The sequence below is a fragment of the Pipistrellus hanaki genome, assembly GCF_964339955.1.
Source record: "Pipistrellus hanaki genome assembly, chromosome: 11".
NCBI classification, from domain to species: domain Eukaryota; kingdom Metazoa; phylum Chordata; class Mammalia; order Chiroptera; family Vespertilionidae; genus Pipistrellus; species Pipistrellus hanaki.
In genome coordinates this window covers 55,296,653-55,318,872 of record NC_140513.1, presented here as the reverse complement: position 1 = coordinate 55,318,872, position 22,220 = coordinate 55,296,653, and the positions used below count along the sequence as shown (strand labels likewise).

At 42.6% G+C, this 22,220-nt stretch overlaps 1 protein-coding gene across 6 annotated transcripts in view; it reads left to right on the top strand.

Moving 5' to 3' along the window:
* Window positions 1–3,477: 3,477 nt before the first annotated feature.
* The window catches only part of SLC24A2 (solute carrier family 24 member 2), a 221,026-nt gene continuing 202,283 nt past the window's right edge, over window positions 3,478–22,220 (top strand). For 3 of the 6 annotated variants that reach the window (XM_084898084.1, XM_084898082.1, XM_084898079.1), the window contains exons 1-2: window positions 4,696–4,753; window positions 5,847–6,931. In XM_084898084.1, the coding sequence (XP_084754210.1) occupies window positions 6,002–6,931 (930 nt within the window). In that variant the 5' untranslated portion in view covers window positions 4,696–4,753; window positions 5,847–6,001. Of the gene's footprint in view, window positions 3,674–4,398; window positions 4,487–4,695; window positions 4,754–5,846; window positions 6,932–22,220 lie in introns of those variants that run through there. The other 3 variants (XM_084898083.1, XM_084898081.1, XM_084898080.1) reach the window with 2 other exon arrangements.

Genomic DNA, 22,220 nt, shown 5'->3' with positions numbered 1-22,220 from the left:
CATGTGTTGAACGAGCACTGTGCTACATGCTGGGAAATGCATGATTCTGATTCTTGCCCTCAAAAGAGCTCATGGTAAAGGGGAAATCTTTAAAAATATATATATATATATCTCCTGCTGATTCTAATGATTAACAAGAGTCAAGGTTTGGACATATAACAAATCCTTCATATATGTCCTGAGTGCCTGCAGAAATTGGTCACATAGAAGCTGGAGATTATAATATAATACAAGGGTAGTAATGTGTGGGAGAAAAAAAATAAAGATGGTTAAACTGACAAAGTAAAAACTGAATTCTGCATCTTGACCCTTGGTTGCCTGCAATTGAACCTGCCAGGAACTATTTTAGTGCAAGGGGACTTAGGAACAAAAGTCCCCGGTGTGATCAAAGGGCATCCCCCGGGCGGGGCACCGCAAGTGAAAACAGAGGGACCAGAACCCAGAGCCCAGCTGGGTGTAGTTCAAAGGTTGAGAATCAACCCAGGAACCATGAGGTCACTGATTCCATTCCCAGTGGAGGGTGTGCAGCAGGCAACCAATCAATGATTCTCTCTCATCATTGTCGTTTCTATCTCTATCTCTCTCTCCCTTCCTTTCTGAAATCTATGAAAAAAAACAAACAAATAAAACAAAACAAACAAAAAAATAAACGAGGGACCAGAGACATGAAAGAGCTGCCTTGGGGACATACTGACTCTGGACAGAAGCAGAGGGAGAGTGGAAATGGGGCTTGCCACCTGGAGCAAGGCCCATAGTGAGTGCAGAAAAAGCACCTGGAAGAAAAAAGAGGAAGGGAGGGAGAGAGGTAATATGGGATTGTTAGAGGGAGGGAAGGAGAGAGGAAGGGAGGAAAAAAGAAAGGAGGAGGAGGAGCTTTAAGTTTTAAAAAAACATAGTGCTCATTGGCTAGACTCTAGCCGCTAGAGCAAGGCCAAGGGAGAGCCCAAAGCTGGCACCAACAGTTTCTGTCCCTGAGAGCATTCCAGCAGGCCCCCACATGTGTGTCAGGCAGATGCCTGCCCCCCTCGGGCAAAAGTCCAAGACCAGCAAAGCGCCTGCTCTGCACAAACTCTGAGCTTCCATGGGTGCCTCTGCTGGGCCCCGAGGAGGCTGAGGGCAAAGCGAACACCTGGAAAGCTGTTTCTTAGGTTGTTGTCGCTTGTGCTTCTCATGGATGGGAGCCCAGTTGGTTCTCAAAGCTGGCAAGGAGGCCTTCTGCCTTTCACCCTCCAATTCCTTCCCTTCGTACTGCCGGGGACACAGGTGTACCGCCTGAAAGAGGCAACCACTTTGTGGCTGTGAGGATGAAAACCGTACGTTAAGGAAGACCGATCAAGGGCTTTGGGCTATGTGACAGCATCATTGATCTATCATACAAATCCTAGAAAGTCTGCATTCAGACTTCTTTTTACATGGGACAAACTCTTATTTGGTTGAAAATCTACAGATGAGTTTCTATTGTATTATATGCAGCCAAGTACAAACCCTAACCAATACCACCTGCACACTGATCAGTTCTTCATCTGGACCTCATCTGGGCCTCATTCCCTTCCATCAGAGGGGACTCTGGATATCTCTGGGCTGCATGGGGAACTAGCTGGATAACATGTATACAGATCCTAGGAGAACAGTACATGGTTATAGGAATATATTTTAAAAATCTATTACAATCTTTTTGTTTTAAGCAGAACCCTATATACATAGCTTCTCTCCTCCCCACCCTACCCCTATGTAGCCCGGGCCCCCATTACAGGAGAGAAGATTAGAATTATTAGACCGGGAAAGCAAAAACAAAGGCAAGATAAGGTAAAGTCTAATTGATCACCTTGGAGTCCAGTTTGTATAGAAAAGGTAGAATAAATGCATGACTGTTTCTTTAAAAAAAAAAAAAAATTCTAAATAATGAGTTCGTCCCCTTAACCATGACAGTAACCAATCAATTGAGTTGCTTTAGAATTATTTTTAACTTGTAGATATAATCCTATATGATGTGTTTGCAACAATTGCAGTTACCAAATTTTCGTGCTCCAATTGGCCCATCCTTGCCTAGTGGGCGTCTATGTGAATCGGTTTTTAGTCTTTTTGACACAATCCTAGCGGTTGATACTTTCCTTGCTTTCTGTAATTATTTTAAATTAAAATGATCTCGTGTCTGGGATTTGTTTTAAAATGATGGCGTGAGAAAAAGGTGAAACAATTGGCCATGAGTTGATGACTGTTCAGGCTGGGTGTTGGTCCCATGGAGGGTCATTATACTATTCTCTGACATTTGTATATGCCTGAAACTTTCCAAAATAAAAATGGAAGATTAAAAAAAAATCTTCAGCTTATGAGTTCCAAGAGGACCTCGAAGTCCTTAGCAAGACAATGCCTGGCTTGGATGGGAGAAAGAGATTTCTAAGGATTTTCTTGACGTATCAAGAGTAAGTGTAGATAGAAGTCTGAGTATAGAACTGTATTCAAATTCATAAGTAGAGAGCTATCCGGATATGACCCACATTCCCCTCAATCCCAGGAAGGCAATAAAAAATAAAAATAAAAAAAAGCCTGGGCTGGCTTAGCTCAGCTGTTCCTTCTTCCTGTCAAATCTTCACTTGCCAACCAACTCTTGCTTGCCAGGGTGGTTCCAGACCAGGGCACCTTCCAGCCCTTAACAAACAAACAAACAAACAAACAAACAAAAAACCACCTCTAAGTGGAAAACAGTGGGAGGGTGAAGGGAAAGGAGAGGGGGGAAAAGTCCCACGGGTTTCTCCTGGGCACCCTCTTGGCAGTTTGGTGGTGGTCCCAGGTGGGTAAAAGGGTGGGGGTGGGGGTCCCTCATGAACTGGCTTGTTTCAGGTGCTCCCACTCTTGGGCCCATTTCTTGCCTCTAACCTCCAACAAGCCTGACTCATTTTCTCGTGGTCAAGGGGCTCTTGCTTTCCAGACAGGGCAGGAAGGAGCGCTGGGCTGGGAGTCCTGATGCCAGCTTACGAGAGCCCTGTCTGTAACTCAAGATGCCACTATTTTAGATCTCAGCTTCATCGCCCATGCAATAACCTTCCTTGTTCCCACCTCGCCAAGCCGGGACTCCAGGAGCAGACGGCCCTGTAGGCCTTCCTGCCTTTCCCCCCCAAACACCCTTTCCACCTTGGCACATGACATCACCTCCCCAAGAAATAGTAACTGTTGTCACTTTTTTTTTTTTTTCAAACAACTGGGGAAGAGGAGGTGCGGGCATCGCTGACACCGAAGTTGGCAACAGCACGCTCAGGCTTTGGGAATCCGGTGCGACCCGACCTGTCTGATTTCTCCTCTCCGTCCTTGCAGATCCTGACCCCTGAGGAGACATCTCCTAAGAGACGGCTGGGCTGCCGGCGTCGCCTCTGCTCCCGGGAGGCACGGAGCCAGCGCGCGGGAGCCCAGCGCCGCGGCCGCCTCCCCGCAGCTCGGGAGGGAGGGAGGGAGGGGCCGGGGGCCGGGCCGCACGGAGGCGGCGCGCGGGGCTGGCTGCACTCAGTCTCCTTCCGATCATCGCAGCCCGGCTGGCGGGAGCGGAGCCGGAGCCGGAGCCGGAGCCAGGGCCTCGGAGCAGGGAGGCGGAGGGCGGGTGAAGAGCTGGCGGAGCGGTGCACTGGAGCGCAGACCGCGCCTGGACCCCCGCCGTGTGCGCGTCTCCCTGGCGATTCTGGTAAGTGCCCGCCCGACACCGAGCCTCTGCCAGGCGCCAGGCTCGGCGGCCGCCTCGGACCCGGGTCAAGGTCCCCAATCCCGGGGGTGCGCACCCCGGTGCTGCGCTGCCGCCGCCGCGGGCTCACAGGTGGCTCCGCGGTGGCTGCGGCTGCCCCAGGCCCCGCCAGGAGTTAGCCAACTCGCTCCGTTCCGGGCGCGGCTTCTGAGCCTCCGAGGCTCCCACCTACCGCCCTTTGCTTTTAGCTTGGGGTGGGGAGCGCACCGAGGGGTGCTCCCTAACCCCCCCCTCCCCCCCCCCCCCCCCCCCCCCCCGCCTCCGCCACCACCAAGGATTCGGGGAGATGTGGGCCAGGCGCCTCCCCAAGCTGCAGCTCAGCTCCTGGCCGGCTAATGGGACAGCCTGTGCTTTAGCTTTATTCTCCTAGTAACCCACCGGGGAAAGTTGGGGACCACACGAAGCAAAGTTGGGGCGTGGTTCGGGGCACCCTTGGCCGGCGGAGGCCGCTCTGCTGGAGCCGAGCTGTGGGTTTGCAGGTGGAGCCCCACTCTCGCTGGGGCCGACAGCGCGCCCTGGGAGTGGACTTGGCCTCTGCCGGTGGCCAGGCTTGGCGCTGTCTGGGACCATCCCCCCGGAGAGCTGTGAGTCGCTCTGTCGTTCCTGCTAAGAGTAAGGGCTAGACATCTGCCAGCCGCCGGGCTTCTGTGACGGGCACGGTTTATCTCATAAAGAAACAGCATCTCCGCCTGCTTGGACTTGTGCTCTCGCTCTGCAAACCTGAGCTCCTCCAGCTAATCTCAGCGTTTAACTGGCGTGCGTTTAATTAGCTTATTTTACACCTGAGATGATCCCCGAGAATGTCCCTAAAGTGCAATCTTTGATGGGGGGGACAGCGGGGAAAGAGGAGGGGGAGGGGAGACTGTTTTTAAAGTTAGGGAGAGGAACCTTCAGAAGATCAGCGGCGGTGTCTGGCTGTTGTACCCAGCTCCTCTGTGGGCCAGAGCATGGGAGCTGCTTGGATGTCTCACTGCCTAGAGGAGTCGGTGCTGGGGCTGTTTGGGGCAGCTTTTGTGGATGGAGGTATTGCTGCAACTTGCATATTGTTTATGAAGTACACATGTGGTCTCCTGAAATAGCCTTCTTGTTGAGAGTTGTTTGGTTTACTGAGTTGTCTATTTCAAATAGGGCTCGAGAGGGAGCTTTTTAAAGTGAGCTTCAGCTGACAACAATGTCTAGATGTTGAGGGAAGACAATTGGTTCGCGTCGCTAGAACGTTCTTTTGTAAACTTAAATTTTTCAAGGTCTAGCTTTCTGCATCTGATACAGGAGAAGCTATGCATGAAAAATCAAATCCTGAGATCTTTACGTGTTCAGCGAAAGGTTGCTACCTCCGCCAACACTCAGCCCTTTCCAAATGGTGGGCTGGATCAGAAAGGGGTGCCTGCATCTGGAATTACATAACTGGGCTAACAGAAACTGGGAGCAGTTGTTGGCTGTCCAGTACATAGGTAGTTCTAAAAGAAGTGGTATCTTTGTGGCACTGGGAGGTTGTTAGGTGATTTAGGGTGGGACAGATTTTCATCTAGAAAAAATTTTATACGTAACACACTTCTAGATAGCCTATACCTAATATTGGATCTACCAAAATGCTTGTGATTGTATATACGTTATGGTAAGTGCCTACTATGTGCCATGTCCTCTTCTTAGTGCTTCATGTGCTTCATCCTCAAAGCAATCCTCGGCGGTAGGCACTGTCATTGTCCTAGCTTTTGAAATGGGGTAACTGAGGCAGAGGAGTTAAGTAACTCACACAGCTATAGGATAGGACTATCTTAAATCTACAACGTTCTTAAATCTACGTTTGTTGTTGTTATTGTTTTTTTAATATATTTTATTGATTTTTACAGAGAGGAAGGGAGAGGGATAGAGAGCTAGAAACATGGACCAGCTGCCTCCTGCACACCCCCTACTGGGGATGTGCCAGCAACCAAGGTACATGCCCTTGACCAGAATTGAACCTGGGACCTTTCAGTCCGCAGGCTGACACTCTATTCACTGAGCCAAACCGTTTTTGGCATACAACATCCTTTTTTTTTTTTTTTTTTTTTTTTTTTTTTTAAGACATATTAATGATATACTTACCCTTGTGTTTTTATTTTTTTATTTTTTAAAGCATACATGTCAAAAGCATCTCCTGTGAAGCATAAGAACCCCTGACCGTGGAAGTGCCGCACAAGCACCATTGACTGTACAGTGAGGCAAAGCATGAACGAGCCATCCCGGTGAGTTTACGATTGGAAGACCACCTCGCCCACCAGGAGCCCCGAGATGGATGTGCACCAGAGCACCACCCTCCCTTCCCCTGAGAAACGGTGTCCAGAGACCTCACCTTCTGGCTGCAGGAAACACCATGCTGTCAGGAAAAGACTGAAGTTCATTCGAATCTTAGGCCTTTTCATGGGCCTGGTTGCCATCAGCATGGTCCCATTTTCAATCAGCGTCTTTTCCGAGACAGAGACACAGAGCACGGGAGAGGCCGGTGGTGCAGCTGGCCCCGGGGTGGCCCACGGCTACCAGCAGAGAACTCTCCTAGATTTAAACGACAAGATTCCGGATTACACGTCACAGCCGCCCCTTTCCGAGGAAGGCGCATCTGAGAACAGTACCGATGAGGAGCAAGGGAACTACCCAAGAGACATCTTTTCCCTCGAGGATCGACGCAAAGGCGCCATCCTCCTCCACGTCCTTGGGATGATCTACATGTTCATAGCCTTGGCCATCGTCTGCGATGAGTTCTTTGTTCCTTCGTTGACTGTCATCACTGAAAAGCTGGGCATCTCTGATGATGTTGCCGGAGCCACCTTTATGGCTGCCGGGGGCTCGGCCCCAGAACTGTTCACGTCTCTCATAGGAGTGTTTATTGCTCACAGCAATGTGGGCATAGGCACGATCGTGGGCTCCGCGGTGTTCAACATCCTCTTTGTGATTGGCATGTGCGCGCTGTTCTCCAGAGAAATCTTGAACCTGACCTGGTGGCCCCTCTTCCGGGATGTGTCCTTCTACATCATCGACTTGATCATGCTGATCATATTTTTCCTTGACAACATCATCATGTGGTGGGAGAGCCTGCTTCTCCTCACAGCTTACTTCGTCTACGTGATCTTCATGAAGTTCAACGTCCAGGTGGAAAGATGGGTGAAGCAAATGATAAGCCGCAATAAAGTCGTCAAGGTGGCAGCACCAGAGGCCCAAGCAAAGGTTGGTGGTGGTGGCTGTTGATTGAATGTTCTGAATTATTATGTTTTTGAGATCTGCCAATTTTTTTTTTTTTAATGTGATGGTGTTTGGGGCTGCAGTGAATAGGTTGCTTTTTGCAGTTCTCTGCTAGCCCGACTCACATGGCAGTGAGAAACGTTATGGGGCAATGTTCTTGTGACTCTTTACTAAGTTCTCAAGCTGTTTGCTTCAGGGTAAAACACTCATAAATATAGGTTACATAAGTACCCCACAGCAAACTCAGCCAACCAAATAATCTGTCTCTTATTTCCTGCAAGTAGGCATAACGGTTCTGTGAAACAATGTAATTTTCACGGGGAAGTTCATGATAATTAAGAAAGAAAATGTGTGTCCCCAAAGCTATATAAGTCAACAGCCTTCAAGAGACTGGTCATCGGAGTGGATCATGTCTATTCTCGATCCACACAGTATGCTCCAGATCTCCATATCACTTGGTCAGGGACTGATTGGGATCCATTACGGGGAGTCACTGGCAGGTCCTGCTGTCTGCCTCTGTAAGCTTGATGGCACATTTTTGCACACCATGATAAACAGGACCCAAAACATTTTTCATAGTAAACTTTGAGGGGTTTTAAATAACAATAGTGGCCATCCTACCTCCTAGCTGGTGAGCAAAATGGGAAAGAGCTTAGAAGGAATTGATCTGCAAAAATGTAAATCTTCACATTGGAATGTTGTCTCTGAATGTGATTTTAAACAGAAAACCAAAATACATATGCAGACTTCATACTAGCATCTGGGAAAAGTCTCATGTGTGGAAAAAAAAAAAAAACAGATGTGGAGTAGAGAGTGAGATATTTTGTTCAGCATGAAAAGAAAAAAATTATATCAATTTAGTATAACTCCTTTATGGTCAAGTTTGTGACCTATCCTTTTTTTTTTTTTTTTTTTTTTTTTTTTTGTAGCAGTTATGAAATGGGAGCAGAGTGCAGAAAAACATACCAGTAATATTTCTATTTGTTATATGCAAAAGAAAATTGTATTTTTTTTTTAGTATTTCACTCAGTGTACGGTTGTTGTTAGAAACTGCAGTTAAAATAATCACTTCGCACTATACATGCAAATAAGCGTTCAGATGTGATACATGAGTACATGAATATATATCCTTGTGGGCGTAGGACAGGGTCATTACTGAGCTCCTTTCCCTGCTCTAATTTTATGGCCAAAAGGATGACCCCTCAAGCCTTCTCCTTGACTCTGTTTGCTAGTGTGAGTGGTTTGCGTGAATAGTCTTACATGTTTATGGCAACTAGAGTACTGAAGGAAAAGCATATATATTAGAGGCAAGGACATGATTTGGTGTCTTATAAATATCCTTGGCACATCAAGGGTAAAATGTCTTTTTGAGAACTCACCATTTTTTTCCTGTTACCCCATAGTGGAACTTCATTAATTTAAATACAGACTTGGCTAAAGGTTATGTTGGTGACATTCATGAAAAAGGAATTTGTAGAGCAATACAGTAGTGTATTGAAGATTGCAGGGGGTTTGTATTCTGATTGGGGCAGGATGCTGGTATCATGTATTTGCAAATAACTTTTAAAATACCATTTATAGACAGTGTTTAATCAGTCAGAAGCCATTCATTAAAGTAGCTCTAGCAGGATTTTTACCTTCTATATTAGATGACTGTCATGTCATTTTTATGGTCATTTAAAAGTCAGAAACTTAGGCTCACATTCCTTAATAGTTGTTACTCAATTCCATAATTTTGCACTATGCTTAATAGTGCGCATCTTTTAATTTAGAGATTGCAGATTTATCTAATTATAATAGGAAGGAGATTATATTTATGACTACTACTCCTCATTCTGATCCCCCCCCCCAAGTGTGTTCATGTGTTATTTTCCTTTTAGCACCAAATACCTTTAAATTTATTCCTTTTAATTGGTGTTATTTCTTTTGATATTCAAAAACTAAGTCGAACTATAAATATAATGGAAACATAATTTTTAACATAGTTATGCCTTGTTTGGTAAGCAGAATGTTTGTTTGGTGAATCAAAAATGCTAGGACACAGTTACACATTTTTAGGTGAAATGGTGTATAATGGTGTGTGATTTCCTTCATAAAATTTTGCCTTGTCAATTTTCCTTTTGAGTGAATGATTGCTGAAAAAAATTCGTTCTCAGCAGTTAGTCTTTATCAAGCACCTGATTTCAGAATCTTAAGGAGATTTTGCTTCCGAGGCCCTAAACAAGTTGTCCCAAAGGCAGACGAGTCCTTGGGTGTGGCCATACAACCCTCGGATGGTCGGATGGGCAAAGTTAATTTCTGGCTGTGCACCCCATCATTCTACAGAAGCCAGTGCTTCTAGCATCATCAGAGCACTCAAAAGGAAGATGCTAAGCCAAAATCCTGCCCTCAGTGGAGTCTTCATAAAGAGGAATGTGCTATATGTAAACTTAGCAAGCAAAATACTAATCATACCTTCATGCAAAGCTGCTGTAATACCTTTTTAAAAATATATATTTTATTTATTGTTTTACAGAGAGGAAGAGAGAGATAGAGAGTTAGAAATACTGATGAGAGAGAGAAACATCAATCAGCTGCCTCCTGCACACTCCCTACTGGGGATGTGTCTGCAACCAAGGTACATGCCCTTGACCGGAATCAAACCTGGGACCCTTGAATCCACAGGATGATGCTCTATCCACTGAGCCAAACATTAGGGCAGCCGCTGTATTATTTTATTGCATAATTATGGGGCATAGGAATATGGGGAAGTAGAGGAAGCATTTTATATATTCTTGTACAAATCATTAAAGGTTCTGGCTAAAAAGAAATCATCAGCTCTGCTGGACTCTAGTCAGTGAAATATCTTTGGAACGACTTGCTTCATAGACAAGTTGAAAGTCTTCATTTGGACCCATTATTGGTGATGTATGTCATGGGGCAACCGTGAAGCATGGGGAAATGTGAACTGCCATATTTTTCATAGTTAAAGTAATAGTTTGTCATCCCAATTGTTCCACCCTGTGTGGTTTTTTATTTGTAATTATTTATTTTAGAGATAATATTATCCTTTTTAAAAAAACTGTGTAGTGTCACGACATGGTAATGGTACCCTAGGCTTTGAATTCATGTGTAAAATAAGCTCTGTAATCTCAGAGAAGTCATGTAAACTCACTGAGCCTCCTCATGAAGATAATAGTACCTTCTTGATAAAGTTTGAACAATTAATAAATGAAGCATGTTAAGCAGCTACCATACATAGTCCTTGGCAAATGTGTGTTGTTCAGTAAATGTTCATTCTCTTCTTTTGATCTTTCAATCTTAAATGGAAAGGGAATCAGAACAAATTATTTCAAATTTGAGAATTTTGAAACATTTCTTGAAGGTTGGAATTCACCCCAGTGAATCACTGAGTTAAGCAAGCCATCGTTTAGAGGCAAATACTGTTTGTCATATTATAATATTTATAAGCCCTAGTTCACATACCGTGAATATATGTATGCAGGACACACATTATCATAAACTTCAAGGAGACCTCCAAATGCCTTTGATATCCTAACATGTTATTGTGTAGAATTTTGCTTGAAATAAGTAGGCCATTAGCTGGGGTTTAGAAAGATCTATGCTAAGCAGAGATTTTTGTTTTAAGGTATTTTTTATTTCTAAATGATTGAGATTCTCATCTGAAAACCTCTCTACAACGGGTTAGGAGTAAGTCTGAGTCCTGAAGGATGCAAGGCAGTGGAGTTCCAGGGTTTTAGCAGCAGTTTGCTGCGCCTTGGCGGGCTCCTGAGGTCTGTTGATCTGCCGTGGTGCTAGGCTGTCATTGGCCTAGAAAGCAGCTGTCCATGGTATTTAACTTCCTCTTAGACTTGGCACAGTAATCTGACAGCAAGTCAGCCCAGGAGTAATGACGGGAAAGGTCTAAATAAAAATGCTTAAAGCTGATGGTTGAGGAACAGGCTACTTATCAATTTAGGTGTGCCTTGCTTTATTCAGATTGGTGTGTTCCTGAAAAGTTGTTTGTAAGCAGAATTTTTGCAATTCAAATGGGTATTAATGTTCATGGGAAAATCAGAAATGAAATGTTATAAATATTTCTCATGCAGTGAAGTATTTCTTATAAACCATAAATAATATTATGAATACAAATGTATAGCCCCGAGTTTGCTTAACACACAGAATATATTATAAAACTCAACCTTTGCATCCCTTCCAGGCTTAGTAAACAAATGAGTAAAATAATTGTACAGATTCCAAGGAAGGGAAGGGAAGATAGTCCTTATAATAGGTAAAAAGGTAGTATTACTTCACGAACTTGGAAACTGTCCTTCTCAAAAGAAAATGTGGGCATTAAAATTCTTGACAGTCTAGATGCCTATGAGTGTACTGTGCTTACCCAGGGGTCAAAGTGCATCACTCTCCTTGTGTTGTTTTCCCCTACTTATATGAAAAGTAAGCCCTTCAGTTACTGCATGTGATTCAAAGAATGAACAAGGCTTTTTGAGGGACCCATAAAGCCCAGAGGACTTTAATACACTGCCCCCCCCCTTGCTACTCTGGTTTCTTCAGCAAGAGACTGCCTCAACCTTGTGAATCTTCCTGACAGTGTTCAGAGGAGATGTCAAGCTCTAACCTCCCTTTTTCCCTTCCTCTTCTTCCTCTCTCCTTTGTCCCCTTATCTCCCATCTCCTCTTTTATCTCCCTTTATTTCCTTTTTTTTTTTTTTTTTTGTAGAATCAGATAATTTGTATTTTAATTTTAACAAGGTTGTTATGTTAAGCTGCTCTCTGGCTATTGTACATCCACAGTGTGGATTTGATTGGTTTTGTTTTTCATTCTTTACTATCAACCTTCTTTTGTTTTAGGTAAGACCCTATTGAACAGAATATACCGGCATTTTGTTTAATTCAGTTTCATAATCCTTACCTTTTAACTGGAAAGTTTAGTTTAGTTACATTACGGTGATCACTTTTACATTTAGATTATTTTCTACATGGTATTTTATACTTTGTATTTGTTTTGATCTTTCTGTTTCATTTTATAATTTTTCCTTGCCTTTTCTTTTGGATTGATTTTTTTCTGTATCTTCTTTTCTCATTAGTAGTTTGGAATTTATATACCCTATTTCTATTTTTTAGTGTTTATCCTGAGTTTTAACATGTATTTTTAGTTCAATATTATATAATGTAAACGTCTTTATATTCCTGCTAAACAGCCTAAGATCTTAGAACATTTTAATCCAATCACTTCTCTCCATTATATAAGAATTGAAGTGCATGATTTAAGTTTTACCTTGATATTTTATAATAGTTTTATTGAGGTATAATCTTCACTTTTAAACCTATAAATTAGACATTATCTTTATGCCATCAATGTTTTTAGGTTTACCCACATTTTTACTAGCTTTCCCCTTCTCATTCCTTTTCTCATGTCAGACTATTCTCCTATGAGTTATTTTCCTCTATCAACTTATAATACATTCTTTATAAATTCCTTTAGCACTAATCTGTTAAGGTGAATGCTCCTGATTTTTATTACTTAGAGATATATTTTATTTTTGTTCTTGGAAGACAGTTTTGATGGGTAGAAAATTACTTTTTCAGTCCATTTTGAAAATAATATATCACTGATTTCCAATTTTGCTGTTCAAAAGACTGCTGTTGGTGTAAGAAATCTGTCTTTTCTCTTTGACTGCTTTTAAGATTTCTTCTTTGTTTTCGGTGTTCATAATTTTCCTTATGCCAACACAATTGTGTTTTTTCTCACTTATTTATCCCATTTGTGATTCATTAGACTTTTTGAATTTGAGGATTAGTGTCTTTCACCAATTTTGCCTCTGCCTCTTCTTATAATCTAGAATTCTGATTAGATATATCATCTCTACTGATTTTTTTTTTTTAACTACTCATCTTTTTCTTTTAAATCTGTATTCCTCATGGTGGTCATTTCTTCATAACTGCCTTCTACTTTCTAATTTTCTCTTCAATTTTGTCTAATCTGTTCTAAAGCTCATTGTTTAGTTTCTATGATTAATTATTATATTTCTCATTTCTAGAAGTTCTTATCTTTTTCAATCAGTCTAGTTGATTTTCATAGTTTCTTTTTCTTTCATGCCTTCTTTTATTTGTCTACCCGTATTAAATATATTTCTGTTTCATCATTGATATTCCCAATGTCAATATCATTGCAGGTCTAGTTTTGTTATTTACTGATTCTCAATTTGTAAGGCTGCGTTCTTATTTAGTGATTCTTTTATGAAATTTTGAATGCATCCTCCTTGGAACTTTACCTGTGGGAAGTTGTTGAGGCCTGAATTTTAAGTTTATTCTTCCAGAGAAGACTCTATTTTTCTTTCCTCAAGCATCTGGGAGTACAACAAACCTGGAAACATTCTAACTTAAATGTATTACTTTTTTCCTGTCTAGGTAGTGTGAATTGAGTCTCTCTCTCTCTCTCTCTCTCTTTCTCTCTCTCTCTCTCTCTCTCACACACACACACACACACACACACTAGAAATTCTTTTTTTTAATATATTTTTATTGATTTTTTACAGAGAGGAAAGGAGAGAGATAGAGAGCTAGAAACGTCGATGAGAGAGAAACATCGACCAGCTGCCTCTTGCACACCCTGTACCAGGGATGTGCCCGCAACCAAGGTACATGCCCCTGACCGGAATCGAACCTGGGACCTTTCAGTCCGCAGACCGACGCTCTACCACTGAGCCAAACTGGTTTCGGCACACTATAAATTCTTAAAGGAGACTTTTTTTCAGTGACACTCAAAACCAACACCAAACTAGGCACATCTTGCTATCTTCCTTTGGTAGGAATTATTTTTCTTTGTTCACCTCAAAAAGTGTCATCCCTTCAGGATTTCCAGCTAGTTAGGAAGGAATGTGGCTGTTTGGGCCTATGTTTATAGCTTCTAAAACCTGGATTACAGGTAATGTGGAGTGGCAAACACCTTGGAGGCAAAGCAGTGCTTGTGTTTCCTTGGTGAACAGGGTTCTATTCTAAGAAATTCCTCATTAATATATTTGGTTAATTTAACAACATATGTAAAATATAATGTCCAGCATGTTTAGATATAAAGGCTTCCCTGAATATTTAATCCTTCATATTGCCAGAAATGGATGTTTTAGACTAGCTTTATGAAAAGATTATGCATATAACAAGGAAACTAATAGGGAATTTTAATTAAATTCTTTCAGAATGTTTAACACCACCTGACCATAATAATATAGCTCCTGCCAACAACAAATTTTGAGTCAAATCAAGTCTGATTGGCAATTCTAATAGTAAGTTACATGTGTCCACTTTAAATTTGCCTTTTAAATAATATTTTTTACCAAATACTAATATATCTATTGTACAAGATTACAAAAATACAACAATATATAATATAAAAAGAACATTTAAATATTATATAATCTCTCCATTGTACCATCCAAAAGTAACCCTGCACATTTTTGCATGTAGTCTTCCAGATTTTGCTTTTTTTCTCTCTCTCTCTCTCACACACACACACACACACACACACACACACACATTTACATATATCCCTATATATTTAAATAAATTTGAATGATATGGATATCCAAAACTTTAAACTTATGGGTAATATTTTAATAGTGTTTTAACTCAGCTTATTATGAGCATTTCCTCATGTCGTTAAATGTTCTAAAATGTCATTCACTGTTTAGCATTATCATAAGCTAGAAAGTCATTTTCATTTTATAAATTACTGTGACATATAAGTACTATAAAAATGCTACAACTATTACCTTACACTTGAATTGGTGATTTTAGAGAAGCAGAAATTCTGAATCAGCTTATGGGTGTTTTTTTTTTTAAGTTTGTGCTACATTGCAACATTTTATAGGTGAAATAGCATTTCATTGTTTCAACTTGGATTTCTTGGATTAATTGGGAAATTAAATATGGATATTCAAATTTATCTTATGTAGACTGTCAATTTCCCATGTGTCATCTTAAAAGTTTGCCGTGATGGCTCAGATCTCTTACAAGTATGTGTTGAGAGTCACTAACCTTAGCTGTCACCCTCCCTGCATTTCCATGTCTAACCAAAGCCAGGAGGTTTTGCAGTTTATGTTTTAAAGGATGAATTATTCTGAAGGAGGAGGACTTGTGACGCAGTAGTTGGGAAATGAGGTTCAAGAGATTGGTTCTGTCCCACAGCATGTGACCTTGGAAGATCCTGTACCTACTAGGCCTCTTTTTTCTCATCTGAAAAACGGGACATTTGACCTGGATGACCTGAAAGATTGCTCTCAGCTTGTCATTTCTGTCCCGAGAAGTTCTAATCCTTACTATGTCAAAGTAATAACCTAATACATTCACCTAAAACAAAAAGCCAGATTCTAACTACACTCATATCACTCAACTCTTTTTCTAAACTGGCTTACTTGGAATGCTTTCATGCAAATGATTTCCTGGCTTGGCCAGGCAATAATTCCGGCTTAAGCATGCTGTGGGAGTAGCTCTTCCAGGCAGACAGAACAATGGGCCTGAGAGAAAGCCATTAAAAGTTTACCTCAGCACTGGTGGCTTCGGGCAGTGAAATCCCCATGTGGCAGCTGCAGGTTCTTTTCTGGACTGCGAGAGGAAAGGGATCTGGAAACCATGCATGTGCTTCACACCAGGTCCTTACTACACCATGCTCTGAATTATATAGCACACCAGGAATCTGAGCACAAGGAAACAAGTGATTGCCTAAGGCCCAAATTTAGTCACGTTACACTCCATTTGAACTTGGGTCGGTCTGACTCCTAAATGCATGCTTGCTCCCTCAGTGCTTCTCACTGGACAATGGGGAATAAAGACAACGCAAACCTCCACATTAGATGGACGCTTCATGTTGGGCTCTGTTAAGTCATATGTTTTTACCATGACCCCCACTAAGAAATATATTTTACACCCCAACCCAGTATATACATGCACATGCATGCACACAGATATGCACATGTTTACATATACGTATAAAAATAAAGTCTAATTCTTATGTCTTCTATTTTCTATTCTATTAAGAAAACTAGTTTCACCTTGGCCCGGTGGCTCAGGTGGTTGGAGTGTAATCCCATAATCCAAAAGGTTCAGGGTTTGATTCCTGCTCATGGCATATACTTAGGTTGAAGGTTGGATTCTGAGTTTAGGCATGTACGGGAGGCAACTGATAGATGTTTCTCTCTTTCTCTTCCTCTCTCTCTCTAAGAAGAAATATAAACATGTTGCTGGGTGAGGATTAAAAAAAAAGAATACTATTATAGTTTCAACCCTCTAAAGTAATTTCTTGACCCACCAATGAATTGTGACCTGAGATACATTTTTTAAAACCTTGTTAAGATTTCTTTTTTCTCTTCTTCCTCTTACCAGAGCTGTCTCCTGTAAGCCTGTGCTAGTTTACGAGTTGTTTGTCTGATCAAAGGATGAATAGGGTCAGAAATGCAGACATTACTCTGCTGGACAAGCTGTGTGGTTTGGGGGGGACTGTGGCTGCCCAGGGGGAGGGGTGCCTCTTCTTCATTCAACAGAGGTGCCCTTTGGGCTGGTGGTGGCCTCCTTCTTACCCTCCACTTCTCCCTTTTATACTAGACTATTTAGATTTCCTCCCTGAGAGCTCACTGCATCTGAGACCAGTTAGGTAACCAGCCAGTGTAGATTTCTGCAGAGTCCTCAGATGCCAACACTTCCCAAGCCGTGTCTTGCTCTCTGGCTGTGACACAGATTGATTGCAGGGTAAGGAAGGTGCAGATCGAAGCATGATATGCTCCCTGAACCTGATCCCTTGTTCCTGATATGCTTGTCATTTGGTGGAAAGGAAATGTAGATGAAACAGGGAGGCATGAAATCAGAGAGAAGCAGAACCTTGGCGAGAAGACCAAAGCTGCATTTCAATTACTTTGGTTTCCTTTTCATGACGGGTTGGATTTATAAACCACGGGATACACACACAGTTCTTGTGCTAGGAAAGCTGCTGTGTTTGGAGAGGGTCTGGGCACGAGCCACGAGAATGCCATGTCTACAGCTCTACAGGATGCCCTTGGAGCCCTGCATTGCAGGAACCAGGCCTGAGGAGATGAGTCCCTTTCATCCCCCACACCGGCTGTCTAAGCCTGGTCCAAACTCTTTGCCCAAAGTGTCCTCTCTTTAAAAACGAAGGGGCTAGTTTAGCTTCAGAATATCCCCCCTCCAGCTCCAATAACTCTGTGCTTCTCTGTCAATGGGAAGGAAACAAGTGTGTATCTATAATTATGGAGTAGACCCATAGTCCCCAGAGAGCCACATGTGGCTCTTTGGACCCCTGAGTGTGGCTCTTCCACAACATATCACGGCCCGGGCCAGTCTATTTTGAAGAAGTGGCATTAGAAGAAGTTTAAGTTTAAAAAATTTGTTTCTCAAAAGAATTTCAGTTGTTGTACTGTTGATATTTGGGTCTGTTGACTAATGACTTTGCCGACCATTGGGCTAGGCAATAAAAGGTGGTCAAGTAATAAAGCCTGGAACTTGCCTCCTTCAGAGTTCTTGGCCAGTTAAAGGGGGTCATTTCTTCGGAGGGGCTCCGAGTGCTTCTTACCCATCTGTGGGACCTTCTTGGAAAGGGCCAAGTGAGTTTCTGGTGCTCTGTAACCTGCTTTTCTCTCTTTTACTGCTTGATGGACAATGAGCTGGGCAAACAGGTAGAAATACAGGTTTTACCCTTGCAGCTCTATTCCTCCCACTTCACCTGTCATCTGTTGCCCTAACTAACCACTCACGTAGGTTGAGTCCACTTCATTTTACCTGCTTCCTGATAGCAATTAAATAGATACTGATAGGCTCTGAGCACTGGTATGTTCCAAGAACCTGTGATTTAACTTTCTAAGGAGGAGTCTGATGGTTGAGATGTAACACAATGGAGTTGTTATTTAAGCCTGGGCTAGAGCATGACCCTCCTCGCTATGTGATATTGGGCAAGTTACTTAACCTCTCCGGGCTTATGTTTGCTTGTTTATAAATTAAGACAAATAATAGACTTTCCCTCAGAGAGAGGCCGTGAATTTTAATGAGGTTACGCAAGAAAAGTGCTTAACAGAGGATGAGCCCAGCCGCCCACCCAAAGTTGCTCTACTCCAGGTCGCTTGTCCTCTGAGTCCCTTGCCTGTGCCACTAGCCTGCTCTCCCTGGTCCTGGGTCTCCTCTGGCTTGTTTTTCTCATGCCTCACTGCCTGTCTGTGCCTCCCAGACAGCCATATGAAGGTACAGTTTCCCCACTAATCCCTAACCAACAGGCTAATCCTCAGTGTGCGGACTTGAACCCGCTTTCCGCTTTCTTATACAGGATGAAGGGAGAAGCAATTTCCCTATCTATGTAGCTGAATCTCACTCAACCATGAAATTCTCTGGGACCCCCTGTCACTGCCCTATAAACGTACTGACTCTTTTCTTACATACATCATCAACATTTAATCTTAGTTTGGCATGCCTCCTTTCACTCGTGGTTGTGCCTTCATGTTGGTTTGCAAGCTTCTGAGTTTCCTGCCTTGGGTTCAATCATACCCTTGACTTGGGGACTAACCAGTTCCATTTGCAGTGTTTGGTGCTTGGTTCATGGGTAAAAGGGCAAAGGGACTTCAAGATGTTGATAATGGCCTTAGCCTGTGTGGCTCAATTGGTTAGAGCATTGTCCTGTGCACTAGAAGGCAGAGGGTTTGATTCTCAGCCAGAGCACATACCTATGTGGTGGGTTCAATCCCTGGTCAGGGTGAATACAGGAGGCAATTAGTTGATGTATCTCTTTCACATCAATGTCTGTCTGCCTGTCTGTTCACATCGATGTCTGTCTGTCTGTCTCTCCCACTTCTCCTGCTTTTCTCCCCAACTCCTCTCTTTTCCCCTCCTCTCTCTAAAATCAATTTTTTTTAAAAAATGACGTTGATAATGGTTGTAATGAGTGTTCGAAATAAAAAGTCTGGGCCTGAATCAATCATAAGATGTATGGCTTATGTATTCAAGTCAAACAGCAGGCAACACATTTCTGACGTAAGAAATAGGAGCCATCAGAAATTCTCTGATCCTCTAGGGTTGCAAGCGTGGGGCTCAGGACAGCTAAGGGCTCTCCGTAATAAAAGCCAGATCACTTCCAGATGTGCACTTTGCCCATGTTGCTGCCTGGACCTTGGCACTCAGCTCTACACATCTTGGCTTTGGGCCACTCCTGCCTACCCACCTCTCCCCTCAGCGTAGCTGCCCCCACGCCTGGCCCTGAGGACATTTGCATCCATCTTGAACAAAGCTCCATAAGTGGAGCTACATACAGTAAATAATAATACCGGTAATGATCTACTTCGTCACTGTCTGGCGTGAACAGGCATTGCGCACCCCTGATTAATGAGCACACTCCCAGGGTAGAGAGAACTTATCCAAGCAATCATGCTTTGTACAAAAAAAAAAAATCACAGTTGATTCAAGCTCCAGTGGTTTCCAGGGCTCTCAGGAAATATCCTCTCCCACGCTCTAGCTCGCTTCAGCGGCACAGTCACTGGTGGCAGGGTGGACGCAGCGCTGTGGCCCTGGAGAAGAGGCTGATTTGTTTTAAATGGTTCCGATGTGCCAGGCTGCTCTTTTGATGCTTCCTTTGAAGGGCCATGACAAATCGGCTGCTTTTGTGCTGCCTTTTATTTTAAGACCAATTAAGTGGACGGCTGCAAATAGCTCTGACCTTGAAAGTCCTAAGTGAAGGTGAGATGCGATAACAGGCTTAGGAAACATATGTTTTGGCACATTAGTGCTCTGCAAGTCACACACACTCAAGGAAAATAAATAGAACAGGACAAGATAGTGTTGTGCTTCAGGAGGAAAAAAAATGTGGATGTCCTGGAAATATCTCCACATGCTTCCCTGGTGGATAATCATAAACGGTGCTAAAAATTAATCCAACTCTATCTCACGTCGCTGTGGCCCTGGGAACGTGGTATTGCCAGTGATGTTCAGTACATAGCCACCTTGTATTGGCATCAGCTCTTGCACCCACCACTGAGCAATGCTTCCTTAGTCTCAGCAGCCCCAATACCACCATTTCAGTTCAGTTGCTTGCAAATGTGGATCACAGAACGAACCTTCTGTAGTTGAATATGTTGTTTTTAAAAATACTATCAGCATGGGGCTTCTCATTAAAATGTTTAGAGTTCTGGAGTTGGATTATAGAGGTTTAAAGAGAGTTTTAACCATCTTAAAAAATAATATTAAGTATTTTGTGATGTGCTGTGAGTTGCTTTCTTCTCCTTCTAACCTAAGCCTAACTAGTCCAGAGGGGGCTGTGGGGTGGGGAATTGCTTGTTCAGGAATCTTATGGATTCACTGGATGGTCATTGTTACATTTTACAGGTTTCTACACACCTATTTAAAAATGTTTTTATGTTCTACTGCCTCATTAAATGCTCCAGTATCTCCTGCGTTTTATATGTGTTTATCTGTCCCCAATTTTCTACATCGAGAAATGGGAGCAGATGGCTTTTCCCTCATCTCGTGGGATAGTGTGATAATTAATGAGGTGATAGGAATGGATCACTATCTGAGCCCACATTAGAATGAAACTGCAGACACTAAGAGACAGTGGCAAAGGCTGAATGAGAATATTAGGAAATAGGATTAGAATGATTTCAAACACATTTTTATTATAGGGTTTAAATAAATTGTCTTTACAGAAAGGATTGCTCTAATGTAAATATCCTGAAAAAATACTCATGTAGTCATCGTAAGAGATTAATAGAGCACTTTCTGGCAATCTGTACTTGTATATGATTGTAATCTCACCAACTTACATTTGTCTGGAAGTACTGTGCCCAGATGTCCAGAACAGAACAAAGATCCAAAGCCATGAGGACTTTGGAGCAGCCAAATAGATACTAGAAGATTAATGCTCTAAATTGCAGGTACTTAATCATACAACAGCACTTTGAGAGTCTTTATAAAACTCTGTTTACTTTTACCATGTACAAAATTCAAATAAGTTAGGTTGCCTGGTTTCTAAGCTCACAAAGAAACTAGAAGCAGCCCACATGGTGTTATGGGGAGAAGGGTGGTCAACTCCTAACTCAGGGGGGATTCCTGTGCGCACACCTATAGCCAGACCCGCTCTTGGCCTATTCACTACCTTTAAGCAGATTTTGAAAGGTTTCCTGGTGGGAGCAGACCAATTAGAAGAGGCACTCACCTTCCAAGTGCAGAGAACCCAATTCGTGCAAAACGTGATGAGCAGAAGACCTATTTGTGCAAAGAGTAAGGTGCCATCTCCTCTGGGTAAGCAAACAGAGTGCCTCCAGGAGTCACAGCTTGGCATGGAACAACCTCAGTCACACACCTCTGGACAGTGCAGACATGTCCTGCAGACATACGCTGCTGCCCTGCAGATCACATCAATAAGACAACCAAAGGCAACGAGAATCAGAACTACAAAACCACGTGTAAATGTATCTGTCTGGGGCAACTGTAGGTTCCAAACAGAGTACTTTGCCTTCTCCTGGCACCTATGAGCATGAAAGTAGTAGAGTAATTAATGATGATAATATCCATAGAAATGCTGAGAAATTCTCAATCATGTCCACTGTGACTTGTGCTAGAGCTAATGGAGCTATTGAGATAGAATGTACGGTGTGTGAGAGAGAAGTGACCTACATGTTCATGTCACTGGTGCCAAGATTCAGGTGAGTGATGATGGTGGCCTGGCCAGGAAGCAGTGAGAAAGGATCAAATTCTGGACAGATCTTGAAAGTAGATCATTGACAGCATTGATAGGTACATTAGGTTCGGGGTGAGAAAAAAAGAGAGAGAAATCAAGAACGATACCAAAATTTTTGACCTGAAAACTGAAAGAGTGGAACTGCCATTAATTGAGATGGAGAAGACATCAAAAGGAGAAGGTTTCAAGGAGAAGTTCAATTTTGGGATAAGTTTAAGGTTTAAAAGCAGTCAATGTACCCATCAGTAGGTGAGTGGCATATTTACGTAATGGAATACTACTCAGCTGTAAAAAGAATGTAATCATTCCTTTTATGATAGCATGGATGGACCTAGAGAATATTTTGTTAAATGAAGAAAGCCAGTGACTGAAAGACAAGTACCATATGATTTCACTTGTATGTGGAATCTAATGAACAAAATAAACTAACAAACAAAATAGGAACCAACTCATAGATACAGAGAACAGACTGACAGTTGTCAGAGAGGAGAGGGCTGGGGGCTGGATGAAAAAGGTAAAGGTATTAAGAAAAAAAACACTCAGACACAGACAACAG